Raw genomic sequence first — 15,121 nt, 5'->3', positions numbered from 1 at the left:
GTTTAAGGATATAATCTTAGCTCCTATGCACGGAAAAAATCTTGGGTGACGTGCAATCCCAATCGTCGGAAAGTGGGGGAACTATAGTTTGGATGTGCTACGTTCTCAATTCGGGAAATCTACGTTCCCATGTCGGTGGCGCTGAACACCCAAGATTTGAGACTCAAAACCTTGGGACTGCAATAGCCGCATCTTGGGCGTTCAGCACGCCCAAGTTGGAAATGCAGCTCCTCCAAACTAAAGTCGTATCGCATTCGTACATTTTCCGTCTACTTGGAACGGCACGTCACCTAAGATTTTTTCCGTGTGTAAGTATATTTTTTTATGTATTTATTCTTAAAGTAAGAAATATAATATTATTAAAATAAAAAATTTTCTTATTTTAAGAAACTTTTTCTATTTTAATAGTATTATATTCTAACTTTAAGAATAAAAAACATAGAAAATATACTTTAATAGGAGTCAAGATTATATTCTTAAATTTAGAATATCGTTCTTTCTCTGTATTAAAATCTTTAGAATTTCTTAGACAATCAGATAAAGTAGTTGTCGTTAATTACAATATAGTTGACATAGCAACAATGATAGTGTTGTATATACTTGGGGTTATAAAGTTAATAAACATTGTTAAAACATTTAATTTTTAAAATCATTTATTTATTAATATTAAACAAAATGTTTTATAACAAAACATAATATAATGAATACTAAATCTAAATTAAAATCGCACTTATCAAAAATATAATAAATATTTGAATAGTATATTTAACAATTGCGTGTAATGAACTACTGCCAACATGATGAAGGATGACAGGAGATGGAGTAACCCATTTCTGAAAATCCATGAAGCCATATTATTTTATGTTATTTATGTTTAAATTGATTTTAATCATGTTTCATTTGTATAAAATATATTTGTTTACTTACTATTTATTAACGAAGTCATCTTTCTTTATTTTTGTAACTTTAAAGACACTTTTAACTTAAACAACGGAAATAAAATAAATACATTCAGCACTTAGCATTTGACATACAAACGATTTGACGCCTTCAACAGGACTATGTAGTTTGTCACTTTAGAGCTCAGGTACATCCGAAGCGTCTGTTACAGTTTTGGGGAAAACCCAATAGGGCTGTAAGAAATATTATTAGTCCCAGTGTTAAAATCAAATTTCGTCTTTTCATTCTATTTTTCTGAAATTAACGATAGAAAATATTAAATTTGAATTATTAGTTAAAATTAATTAATTGTATAATTATATAATTTATATATACATATATAATTTATATTCCTGACTCCAGGGGTTTCTGACCCCCATGATTCAGAAATGACCTTGGATCCGTCACTGACATTACTGCAAGTAAGGCTATGTTGTTCCCACAACAACATACAAACGCTGGAGTGACCATAGTTGTGGTTTTGGCAACTATATCACTTCAACTAGAACCATGTTGTTCCCACAACAACATCATTTTCTTGGGAAAACAAAAAAATATTTAAGACAACAACACTTATGGTTATTACAACACTATCTCTTGCAACATTTAAATTGTAGTTGCCACAACCATAGCAGTTTTTTCCGTGTAGATAACACTGTGTATGGCTGAAACAGCAACATAGTCTGTACAATATCCACCAATACATTATGTTAGAATTAGCTATAATTATGACAGTATCAAAAATACATTTTTTTCAGCATAATTGTGTGAGTATTAAATACACAAGCCTGCATTATTTCAGAAGAATGGATGGGACAAGGTGTTTCCGAAACAAGTTTCGTGATGAACACGAATCTGGTGTCCAAAATCAGTTGGTATAAATTTCGCTATTATCAGAAATTAAAGTTTAAAAAAGCTGAAGCTTAAAAAAATAACACTAACCAGAAAAAAAATTACGGGATTCACAACCCTTATAAATAATTTTTTTAAACGTATCTCCAGAAAAAATTAAAAATCTAATAATCATTCTTGTATACTAAGAAAAAATACGTTTTAAATATTTCAGGGCTCGAACTAGTGAAAGTATTTAAAAATACGGACTTTACGGACCAAAAATGAAAAATTACGGACCAATTGCTGACAAAAATATAACCAGTCCGAGTCAAATAAGAGAACATTTTACTTAAAACTATAAATTAAATTTTTCACAACTATAAAACATGAAAATATCCATAACTCTGAGTCTTCGACTCGGAGTGATCGATTTCTTTATATTAATTAAAGATGATCGAGTGATAAAATCATTATCGATTCAATTATTATTTTCAAGAATTTTTAACCAATATTCTTCTTAAAATCGATTATTTTTAATAATTTTTGAAAAAGTTCTTTAAGAATTTTTAAATTCATTTCTTTACAATTCAATTTTACGAAATTTCAATTATTCGTAATTTCTTTATTTAAATATATATTTAGAAAATAAGAACTTTAAATAATATTAAAAAAATCCACAATTAAACCATCTCAAAAAAAATTAACTCCATAGAATTGTTAATTAAAAATATGAAAATTTCAAATTTTCAAAGATTTTAATCTGAAACCTTTTGAAAATTCAATTATTTCTAAGAATTTATACACTTTAATGTTCTTAATATTCAATTATAATTTAAAATTTTAACTGAAATCCATTTTTAAATCAATTCTTATGAGAAAATTCTACTAGAATTCAATTATTTAAATACAAAAAAAACAATTATTGAATAATTGCATGATTTTTAAAATTGATACAATTGATACTATTTGATACATTTCAGAAAACTGTGCTCACTATATAAATAAGGTTTTGTAACTTTTTGCGAGAGAAATTGGTATGCTTTTAATTTTGAAATGAACTACAGATTTGTCATAGGTCTTTCCTCTTTCTAAGAGTGAGCACCTGCAAGTTCGTACAAGGCTTCTGTCATGAGCATGTGGTAAATAATAGGCACACCTGTGACAAAGAAAAATATTTTTGTCGGTTTGTTTAAGAAAACACTTTCGATATTCTTGGCTATGACCAAATAAGACTGTAAAACGTCTGACAATGTTAGTGTTTCTATATATATATGTAAGTTGTAACACTGCGTCATGGTTGAGGAATATATTTCAAGTATACAAAACTTAAAGTAAATTTCTCATCAACCTCTATAATAATAACGAAAAACTATAATTTCTATTTATTAAATTTTTACTTTAAAAAGTGATGTTAAGTGTTTTAACTTGCTGTTTGAAAACAATATATCGTCATCAAGTATTTTTAACAATAACTGATAAGAAAATTAGGTATTATCGTACCATAGACAATATACGTGACAGATATTGCTGAGGATGATGCAATAAGATGAAAATTTCTTCAAATGAAAAAATTACCTCTACGATAAAAATATAAAGCAACAAATTTGGCGTTTCTTACAAGAAACTCTTTTCTGAACCGAAAAACGATATTTGTTCTTTTCGAGGTAGCAATTATTTTTCTCCAAGTTATTAAAGGAAGAAGTAAATAATTTATTAAGGCCTCAGACGTAATCCAGTTCTCACGAGATTATATAAATGACCCTAAGTGAAGTATGTGTTTTAGAAAACGAGAGAAGGTCGCAACCCCCATGAAATGAAATGATGAAAGAAGATTCTTAAATCTGACAGGAAGCTTAGAGTTAACGCTCGTTAACTCACCAATTACAGGGTTTAAGTTGCAGTTATAGGGTTGATTGGACGCGACAGCAGCAAGTATAAGAGTGGAATGGGTCACAAGCCAAAAGGTGAGATCCTAACATTTGACAGTTTATCAACTAAAGTCGGAATTATAACCAACTTTTCTTTTGTCTAGAGCGAGGTCTCGAGCTACTGTCTTAGAAATAATGGTTTACATTTATTCTTTATCCGTCCCTCTTACAATAATTATTGATAATTATTACTCTCCATCTGCGGATTTTATGAAAACAAATTATTCGCACTAAGCAATCAGCTTTTAACTTTTCTTAAAATAAATTAATTCATCAGAACGAATTTTTACTGTTTTTTAAGGTTTCTTATCTTGAACACAAAGTGATAAAAAGTTTGATATGTGGGACATTCTTCGTTCATGAATCATTAAAGTTTTTGTTAAACAACAAAACCTATACAAATATACAATGTGAAATTTATTCAGAACTGTGAAAAGTAATGAAAAAAACAATTATTTTGTACTCTATCTGAGTAAGTGCACATTCACTTATTTATGTTTCAAAAGTCTTCCACGCAAAAAATATGTGTATACACACTTAAAATAAGTGAAATTTCACCTATGAAAAAGTTGAATTTTACTTATTCTAAGTATATAAGCATTTATTTTTTTACGTAGACGACTTTTCCATTCTCATGGTTTTCCTGGGACAAAATAAAGAGATTTTAAATTCTAAAAATAATATGACTCCTAACTATTGAAAATTTTTGACAAAGTTACTTGAAATTGTTTCTTATTCTTACCATATTTTTTTCTTCCTTCGTTAGTTGCCAAGAATCGTTGGAATTACCCCCAGGAGGATACATAGTAAACATTGTATAGTTATGCTCCTCGATGACGTTTTCATAAAATCCTACGTTAGGCACACGTTGCATAATTGTTTTTCGACAACTGGCGATATTCACTTGTTGATGAAACAAAAAAAAGTTAAAAAAAAGTACCTGCTAATTATGACAGGACAGGTCATAAGGTTCAGTCACTAAGGTTGTGAACTGCTGGATAATTTTATCGATAGTCGATAATTTCACTTTAACACTTGTTGAATTGATTTTCGTTTATTTGAAAATCAGTCTGATTTGACGAGTGTTGACGTGTGTAAATATTTATTTACACTACTCAGTTTCACTAAAACTAAAAAAGCGAAAGATTGCAGAAAAAGGATTTACTCGCTGTTTTACTGGCGACGTTAAAGTATTAACTGAAGGAACTGCACTGAGCTCATTACTGACTAACGTGACTAGGTAGTGGGAAACTATACAGAAGAACTTGACAATAAGTCCCCACTACTTTCTCTAGAGTTCCGAATGACGTCATCGCCATCTTGATAGCCGATTCGCACGATACTGTTTGACCAATCAACGCATTCACTGCAACTTGACTGCTTGTACATACTTGCTACCACCAAACCACATATACTGTGTCAAATTCATGGAATTAAGAATTAATTAATTTTTCTCTGAAATTCAATCTTTTATTAGTCGTATGCGACGGAAATACGACGGAAGTGTAAATTCCTGATCACTATACTTATTTTATAATTTCTATATTGGTTCACAGAACTTGTAGTTATGAAAATTTTAATTCATATCGTACTAAACACTCCTTTTACTCAGGGCCATTCGAAGCACTTAATTGCCGCAGATTCTGTACTATAGGCTGTGTGGCGAACTGACGTCACACGTATTAACATGATTTATACATCACTGATTCCAAATTAAGGAAATGAATTCAACAAATCTGACAATCTGCATTTGAAAACTTGAAACTTCGAATCTTGGCCGATACAGAGTTATGTCTTTTAGGGTCTGCTTTTGTAAATACAGCGTGACCTCGATTATCCGAACTAATGTCGTGTGTAATGTGCTGAATTTAAGGCAATCACGTTAAAAATCAGCAGTTGTATATTTAATTTAAAAGGTAAAACTGAAAATTCAAATTGCCTGTCCTTATTTTCACTCAAGTCGTGTTTAAATTAAGACTGCCATTACTTTCAAGAGTTGTTTAATTTCAGATAGTTCTTAAAATAAGAATTTCTTTTTACTGTGGAAAACAGGTTCGAATAATCGAGGTTCCAGTGTAAGTAGAAAAAGTAAAGCATAATCGATTCACCGGCAATTTTTTGAAAGTTTATTTCTCATATTTAAATAAAAACAAATTAAAAATTCATATTCTTCTTTATAATTGTTATTAATACTGTAACTGAAAGAAATTTCGATTTGTGCCCTTTGCAAAATTAAATTAATAATATCAGACTGTTTGTATTTATCCCAAAAAATTTCTAGCATTTACCCCAACTGTCCCTAATTCATATCAAGTAGTAGTGTTTGAATATTATAAAAATTTTCTTCTTTCTCCAAGCAGGGCTCGAACTAGGTCCGCAAATTCCGTAAATGTCCGTAACTTTCCTTGAAGTCCGTAAAAGTCCGTTTTTTTGAAGAAAGGTCCGTAAACATGGTTGCCACAAAATCTAGATTTCAAAATTCCAGGCTTTTTCCAGGTTTTCCAGGTTAAAAATATTAAAAATTCCAGGTTCAAATTTAGGAATTATTTGTGATGAAAAAACAAGTATTTTACAAAACAGTGTTAACAATATTCATTATTATGTAGTTATAAATTAATGTTCTCTTAAACAGTTAAAATCACAGGCATTTTTATGTTTATTTTTCTGAAAGTGATACTTTTGATATTCGATTTTTCAATTTATTTTTTTTAAATTATATGGTTTTTTCTATTGAAACTACTTTATTTCATACTCAAAAGTAAGAATTTTTTATAAATATTATATAGAAAAATTAAACATCAGACCATTAACTTTATTTTAATGTGCATTCACATTTTTTTATAATATTTTTAATGTATAAAAACATCATTAATCATCGTGAAGTAATTTTAACTTAAACTGAAAACAAAATTTAAACATTTTTATCACATATAAAACGGAGGTACAAAAATTTTTAAAATGCACATAATGATAGAAAAACATTGTATTTTTTAACACTATTTTTAAAAAATTTTTAAGAGTTTGAAAAAAACCATAAAAATTTAGTTCTCTTATAAATTATAAATTTTTTACTATAAAAATGGTTAATAATATTATTAGAGAGTAGATTCTATAAAATTAATCGAGATATCAAAAATGTCACTTTCAGAAGAATCAGCCATAATTAGAACATTGAAGTCATGTCTAAATTAAATAATTTTTATCTTTAAACTTTGTTCAAAATCTTGAACAAAAAGCAACTAGTAACAAAAAATTTTGACAATCGTAATACTAATAAAGATATAAAATCCTTTTTTTAGAACAATCTTAACAACATTTTTCACAGTTTCAGTCAATAATTAAAAAAAAAATTAATTTAAAGAGAAGATAACATGGAAAAGGAAAATTGCATGTTAACATTTTTAAAGAAAAAAAACATGTTGAATGGAATTTTTCTTAATATCTTTCATTAACCCAAAAAAATTCCAGAAATTCGTTCAAATTCCATGCTATTTCTAGGTTTTCCATATCCATTTTCAATTTCCATGCTATTTCCAGGTTTTCCAGGTTGTGTGGCAGTCATGGTAAAGTCCGTAAATTGTACGATATAATTTGGATAATTTTAGAGAAGTTAATACAAATGATTGTAGGAATTAAATTATTTTCAAAACTAATAAAATCCTTCGCAAAAATTCAATTAGGTTAAATTTTTTTTTTAAATTCTCATCAAAATTTCAATTATCTTTAAAAATAATTAAATTCTTCTCCTCAATTCAATTATTTTCAAAAATTTAAATAAAATTCTTGTCAAAATTTCGATTATTTTCAAAAATTTTCCTCAATTCAATGATTTTTAATAGGTATCTACTATTCTAATAAAATTTTCCAAAAGAATTTAATTATTTAAAAAACAATTTAATAAAATTCTACACAAACCTTTAATTATTTTCAAAAAATAATAAAAATTTCACAGGAATTTCATTATTTACAAATTTTTTTTTATAAATTTCTTTGCTATCATTCAATTACTTTCATAAATAATAAAATTTTTACAGGAATTCAATTATTTTTAATACAAATTTTAATCAAATTCCTCGAAAAAATGTAATTATTCTTAAATATTTTATTAAAATTCGTTTAAAAGAATTCAATTATTTAAAAATGTATTGATACAATTCTTTATGAGAATTCAATTTTAAGAAACATGCAATTATTCAATACATAAATTGTTTTTTTTAAATAATTAAATTCTAGTGGAATTTTCTCATAAAAATTTATTTAAAAATGCATTTCAGTTAAAATTTTAGATTATAATTGAATATTAAAAGCATAAAAGTGTAAATTTTTAGAAATAATTGAATTTTGAAAAGGTTTCAGATTAAAATCTTTGAAAATTTGAATTATTCATATTTTTAACTAAAAATTCTGTGGAATTAATTTTTTTTGAGAAAGTTTAATTGCGGATTTTTTTTATATTATTTGAAGTTTTTTATTTTTTAATATATATATTTAATTGAAGAATCTGAACATTGTCAAACAACTTTTTCAAAAATTATTAAAAATAATCGATTTTAAGAAGAATATTGGTTAAAAATTCTTTAAAATAATGATTGAATTGAGCACCCGCGTCCAATAACTCGATCTGCGCTTGAACTGAAAAATTCAAGCCAGTCAAGCCGGCAGAAAATGGAAAAAAATAAAAGTCGGAATTTTTAATTTTAAAACATACTACCGTATAGAGCATAAAAATGCCCAACTTTTTTGTCTTTGAAATTTTTCTGTAGAACTTTTATTTTTAATAATAATGGACAAAAACTGAATTTTTTTTATTCTTCAATTTCATTGAATTTCAAAACATAAATCGACTTTTCTCAAACAAATCTTAATGAAATTAATTAAAAATTGATATACTTACTTATCAGGGTCTACCGAAGACGATGAAGTGATTGAAACATTAAAAAAAGTTTATTGAAAAATTATTTGTTAATATAAATACAGACCTGTCAATAAATACGTTTTCTCAACTTTGACGAGAAAAAGTGTGCGGTGAACTTTCGAGTTGACACAACTTCCAGTGAGACATTTGTTTATTAACATGTGAAGAAGTTTTTTGGAAATTTTTATTTAAATCGGATGAAAAATAAAGAAGATACATAATGTTTAAAAAAATATGCGTCGTGCGGTGTTTTGACATTTCGACGCAAGAGGAGAAAACTATTGGAAACTATTGCTATTTTCTGTTGATTTATTTAAAAATAAGTTTATTCATGTATTATATTTAAAATAAAAACAATTCTATACATTTATAATATGATAGGCAGTAAAAGATTTATTTAGATTTACAACGACAGGAAGAAAAATAGGTAAAAGTTAAACAAATGCGCGATGCATAAAATTACCACCAGAGGGCAGCACCTAATGGGCATATCTAATTCTCATATTTTACTTCCTAACGTCGTGTATTATATTGGATTTTCAATTTCTTGTGTACAAATGAAAAAGCAAATTTTCAGGATAACTGGTTTTTTTCTATTTTGCAATAACTGTCCAAATTAGGAGAAAAATCCTTTTGAAATTACGTTTACGTTCAAGCAGCCATTTTTAAAAGGCGACCACTGTTAGTTTCCAATAGTTTTCTCCTCTTGCGTCGAAATGTCAAAACACCGCACGACGCATATTTTTTTAAACATTATGTATCTTCTTTATTTTTCATCCGATTTAAATAAAAATTTCCAAAAAACTTCTTCACATGTTAATAAACAAATGTCTCACTGGAAGTTGTGTCAACTCGAAAGTTCACCGCACACTTTTTCTCGTCAAAGTTGAGAAAACGTATTTATTGACAGGTCTGTATTTATATTAACAAATAATTTTTCAATAAACTTTTTTTAATGTTTCAATCACTTCATCGTCTTCGGTAGACCCTGATAAGTAAGTATATCAATTTTTAATTAATTTCATTAAGATTTGTTTGAGAAAAGTCGATTTATGTTTTGAAATTCAATGAAATTGAAGAATAAAAAAAATTCAGTTTTTGTCCATTATTATTAAAAATAAAAGTTCTACAGAAAAATTTCAAAGACAAAAAAGTTGGGCATTTTTATGCTCTATATGGTAGTATGTTTTAAAATTAAAAATTCCGACTTTTATTTTTTTCCATTTTCTGCCGGCTTGACTGGCTTGAATTTTTCAGTTCAAGCGCAGATCGAGTTATTGGACGCGGGAGCTCAATTGATAATGAATTTATCATCACTCGATCATCTTTAATTATTACCTATAAATCATGAAGAAATCGTTATTGATATCTTCATGTTCTATAGTTATGAAAAATTTAATTTATAGTTTTAAGTAAAATGTTCTCTTATTTGACTCGGACTGGTTATATTTTTGTCAGCAATTGGTCCGTAATTTTTCATTTTTGGTCCGTAAAGTCCATATTTTTAAAGACTTTTACTGGTTCGAGTCCTGTTACCTGCAGGTAGCTAAGAAACAGAATAAAAGGTTAGAAAAAAGTTTTAGGGACAGAAACCCTTGGCCGTAAAATGATATTAGGCTTGAAACTTTTTCTAAGATTTGATGCAGAGATGAGTCATAATGTTGGCAAATCTTTATCCTGCATTAGTCATACTTTCAGTCACTTATTTTATTTTAAAGTTACAGATGAAACGATCAAGTACTTTATTTCCTTTCTCTAAAGAAAAATATTGGATTCACAAATTATAAAGGACTTACAAATAAGTTGAAACTCCTTTATAATTTATGAATTTGGTTCAGCATAAAAAATATATAAACACATTTGGAGATTTTTTTTTAATCTTTGCCATTAAAACCATTACTCTAATAACATTTCTGCTTAAAATGTCCTTTAAGATAAATATCTTATATAAAAATATGTTAAAGCTGCTTAGATGTCATTTAATTGAAACAGCCAAGTATTCAGAATTTTTTCAATGCAAAAACTCGCTAACTTCTTGAAAAATATTGTGCTTTATGGAATGTTTAATTAATATAGTCAATTTATTGAATATATAATAATCAAATCGATAGTATTTCTTAATTAAATAGCCTAATAATTTGATTAAACGATTTAATAATTACTTTTAAATGAAAATTTAAAACATTTTTATCGTATCAAATAAAGTACACGGAGAGACCCACATTCGTAAAAATTACTAAAAATGGTTGCAATGACCGGAAATAAGGGGACTTTTAGCATAATGTGCTACAGAATTAGATAAATTTACAAAAGAAATAGATAAATTTGCTACATTGAAATAGCAAGTTTTAATATTTTGTGTAAGAGTTGTAAATGTAGCAAAAATTGATTATAGTTTTCTCTAATTTAATTAGACAAAATCTGACAAATGTAAACATTTTCCACTAAAACCTACTATCCACTGTAGTAATTTTTGGTGAGCAAGTGTGGCTAGCGAGTGCAGTCATATGGCGCCTGCATTTCTATTGGTTGCTAACTTCGTCAATCTCCGTAAATGAGCCAATGCCATCCGATCATTGACAGTGACTATGTTTCGCGTATGTAAAATAAATTTGGATATTATCTACAATAATTAAATATAAAGTGAAACGTAGGTCGTTCGTTATCTCAGAAATTGACCATTATAAATTAATAAATTTTGCATTTATTCCTGTCCCAAGAACTATGTCTTATAATAATGTTGTTAAAAGTAAACTGCTTTCTCGTAAGTGCTGTAAATTTTCATCATTCAATATATAAGGAAACAAAGATGTATACTTTCAGCGAAATTCGTTGTCGTGCGTGCAGTTGTGTATTAGTGTATTAATTAACCGCGTCTATACATATAAGTGAAATAAACATGTGTGTGTCTTCAAATATTTATCCAACAAATATATAAGTGTGTGTGTGTGTGTGTGTGTCTGTGTATGTAAAAATCCTTCCAGTTTGTCTCCATTAGTCAAGAATTGACGGGAAACCGGCGACAAAAATCCGTATTTTTTCTTTCATTCTTTCTTTCTGCATTTACAAACGACTGTAGTAATTTTACGTACACAATGCTTCTGAGTTTACTACAGTTATTTGGAACTATTGGACGAAATAGTAAGAAACTTTGCTAATTTGGTGAACATTTGTCGGGATAAGTGACTTAGTGTAGAAAATAGTAAAAAATACAAAAAGTCCCCTTATTTCCGGTGGTTGCAATGTGAAAATAGTAAATTCTAGTGTGATTTTATACAAAAATTAGTAATCTCGGTCTCTCCGTGTAGGTTTTAATTAATTTGACAATTTAATTGGACTTTTTCCCTCAATGTGTAATGGGAAAATGTAAGACAATAAACAAATATTGAAGATTAAATTTTCAAAATAGTGAATCTCGCATGCATTGTAATTTTCAAGCTTAAACTTGAATGAATGTAGTTAAAGATATTTGGAGAAACATATATTGTAAAATTATTCTTTTGATTATTACTTCGGAGTTGAGCGTTCAGCTGCAAAGTTCTATGAGTCATAATAAAACTCCTTTTTCTTGTTTCTTTGTCCCCTTGTAGCACATGGTGCACGTGCTTATTCCACAAAGTGTGAATAAAGTACAATCAGTTAGAGTTCGTGACAAAAAAACATCTCAAGATAGGAAAACGCAAACTATCAGCACACAGTGATTTTCACTTCGTGACTCCAATGGCAAATGTACAATATAATGTTTACTTTTCAGCCACAAAATTATGTTAAAGCCAATACTTAAAAAGAAAGTTAATTTTAATAATAAAAAAATGGAAAACAATTTTATATAGAATAAACAAAAATTGAACAAATTAATTACTTTTCGTTTTAAGTTAAAATTGAGATTTATTCAATTTCAAACAGTTAAGTGTTAGTGTGGATTATTTTTAAAATTTTTGGATTATTTCAACCAGTGCTTTTTAAAAAAAAATTTCCAAAACGTTTTAAAATCAAAGAAATTTTCTTATTAGGGAGACTATAAAAAATAATATATTTACAATGAAAATATTAAAAAATCAAAAAAGTAATTACAATATTTAGAAAAAAAATTTCAAAAATAGATTTATTATTTTTTGCATATTTTATGTTATTTTTTCACCTTCTTGTAAATGAATTTAGTTTTTATCAATACTAATGTACAAAAGTCCGTCTATGTACTAAATAAATAAACATGAAAAAATATAAAGTTAAGAGTAGAAAAATAAACATAAGATTAAAAGAATATAATTGTAAATAAACATACCAAAAAAAGGAAATAAATCATTATTATAATAATGAATATAGTAAAAAAAATAAAAACAATAACAAATAAGTAGTGCATTATTTTTGATAGATTCCCTGATGAGGAAGTAATTTAGATTTCGAAACGTTGGAGTTAAATTTTTATTAAAAATAACTTGTTGGAATGCATTCGTTTTATTATTTTCCTATCCAATTTGAAAATTGAAAGGAAAATTATTAGATTTCTAATTTTAAAAGAAAGTTTTGACAATTTTTTTTACAAAAACAAACAAAATGTCGATAATTTAGATATCTAATGCCATCTTATAATTAAACAAAATGCAACCTGTTAAATTGTCTTATTCAAAGATCCTATGTCTATAAAAAGACATTTTGCATATAAAATTTACCAAGGTCTGAACAGAAGAAGTCAGGATTATAAGAACAAATATTATAAACAATATTTCAAATTCATTAAAAATAATAAATTTTTTATCTTTCCATTTATCTATATCGAACAATTAATTTCGTGATAATTGCAGTTTACGTGTTTTAAAGAAAAACAAATCCTGATATGAGAAAGCAATGTTTATATATACATATAGTTTATTTTTAATTTTGCTTTTGCAAGTCGTTTCTAGATGACAACAGTGAGATAAACGTATAGAAATGAAATAAAGGAGATTAACCAAAATATAAATTTGTACTCACATTATTTGTTGGGGCCGAATTAACGATAGCGGACAGAAAGTCATGGCTGACCCGAGAGCTTTGTGAAGTTCCACTATCACTGGAGACACTTGAACTGTCGTAGAGAATGTCTGATACTTCCAATTTCATGATGAAGTTCTTACAACTTGAATGAGACAAAACTGCAGATATTGTTGCACTTATTGTGAGGGGTATTCACTCACTCGAGATTAGTAAATCCGTATGTCTAATGAAATTGCTAACGGAACACATAACACACACCTCAAGTAGAAATCAGCGAATTCGTTAGCGATCAAAGTATAATGCAATACCCGAGTGAGTAGAAGATTCCACAAGATTCCACAAGTTTTCTGTATTGTTTGGCTTGTGTTGGTGCAAGTTGGATTAGTCAGGGTTTTTTTCTCCAAGTTGAGAACATTGAGCTAACTTTTGAGACTGCGCCGCTGCATGCATAACCAAAGTGATGACTCAGGCAGTCATCGATTGCGTCCCGAGAGGGGAACAAAGGGGAAGTGGCATCTCCCACCACGCGGTGGGCGCCTAGGTTCGAGCGAAGCTGCGAAGGTAGCAACTTTCGAACCCTTGGTCTCTTAGTTTATTTCCATCAATACAGTATTTTCCCGTATTACTTGCGATATTTTTCATTCCCAATGCACAAAAGTGGCGATTTCAGATAGCATACGACAGGGAGTAAAAGTCACTCAGTTGTTCGACTTGTATGAAGATGGCGTTTATTTTTACCCTAGGGTAAAAATGTAATCTTCATTTTAGCGGATTTCTCTAAATGTAATGCATATTTTCTCCTCTTATTATATGGTATCAAAAGTATCGCTCTTTTTATTTCACTTATTAATAATAAATTTGGGTATCCATAAATTTAATAACAAACATTTTGTAATTTTTTTTTAAATCGATTAATATTTTTTTAAGATTTACATTGTACAGCAATTTTAAAAATACTGTTTTAAAGTGTGTTTGAAAAAACAGTATTGCCGCTATCTACCTGTTTCGCTACTCGGAGCGAATAGCACAGAAAGTTTAGTATTTTTTATATAAAAATTTCGCTTTGTCGCACTTTTTCCCCAATTTGTAAAATACTTTTACAAAATGTAATATATAATATATTCTCTCTCCGTGTACATACATATAGTCAAAGTTTCAATCCTGCAACTGTTTCCGTTCAAAAGACAAAATGCAAATTAATAGTTTTGGCTGTTTAACATTTGGCTCCAAGCTCCCTTAATATAACATATATTATAATTATACAATTGAGGGGCTGGATGCTATAAGGGGATACGTGCTATACACATCACATGCGCGTATCCCCTTATATAGCATCCAGCTCCTCAATATTATTGTACATAAAATACTTATTTTAACATATTATACCAGGCAATGTTGCCTCAATTCTCCATAAATATATAGCCTGGAAACATTGTGTCAAAATTGACATTCAATGTTCTCACATGGCAGATATAATCAATATTGGCTATATTGACACAATATTGAACTCAAATATTGTGCTATTTGG

The 15,121-nt window shown here is 28.1% G+C and overlaps 1 protein-coding gene across 2 annotated transcripts in view; it reads right to left on the bottom strand.

The window, feature by feature from the left end:
• Positions 1–14,070, bottom strand: part of LOC122497716 (transcription factor kayak) — a 41,879-nt gene extending 27,809 nt beyond the window's left edge. The window contains exon 1 of one of the 2 annotated variants that reach the window (XM_043604992.1): positions 13,591–14,070. In XM_043604992.1, coding sequence (XP_043460927.1) covers positions 13,591–13,719 — 129 coding nt within the window. In that variant the 5' untranslated portion in view covers positions 13,720–14,070. Of the gene's footprint in view, positions 1–4,443; positions 4,941–13,590 lie in introns of those variants that run through there. The other variant, XM_043604990.1, reaches the window with a different exon arrangement.
• Positions 14,071–15,121: the final 1,051 nt, after the last annotated feature.

The sequence above is a fragment of the Leptopilina heterotoma genome, unplaced genomic scaffold, assembly GCF_015476425.1.
Source record: "Leptopilina heterotoma isolate Lh14 unplaced genomic scaffold, ASM1547642v1 Lhet_135, whole genome shotgun sequence".
Classification (NCBI taxonomy): domain Eukaryota; kingdom Metazoa; phylum Arthropoda; class Insecta; order Hymenoptera; family Figitidae; genus Leptopilina; species Leptopilina heterotoma.
This window is presented reverse-complemented; position numbering and strand designations above follow the sequence as displayed.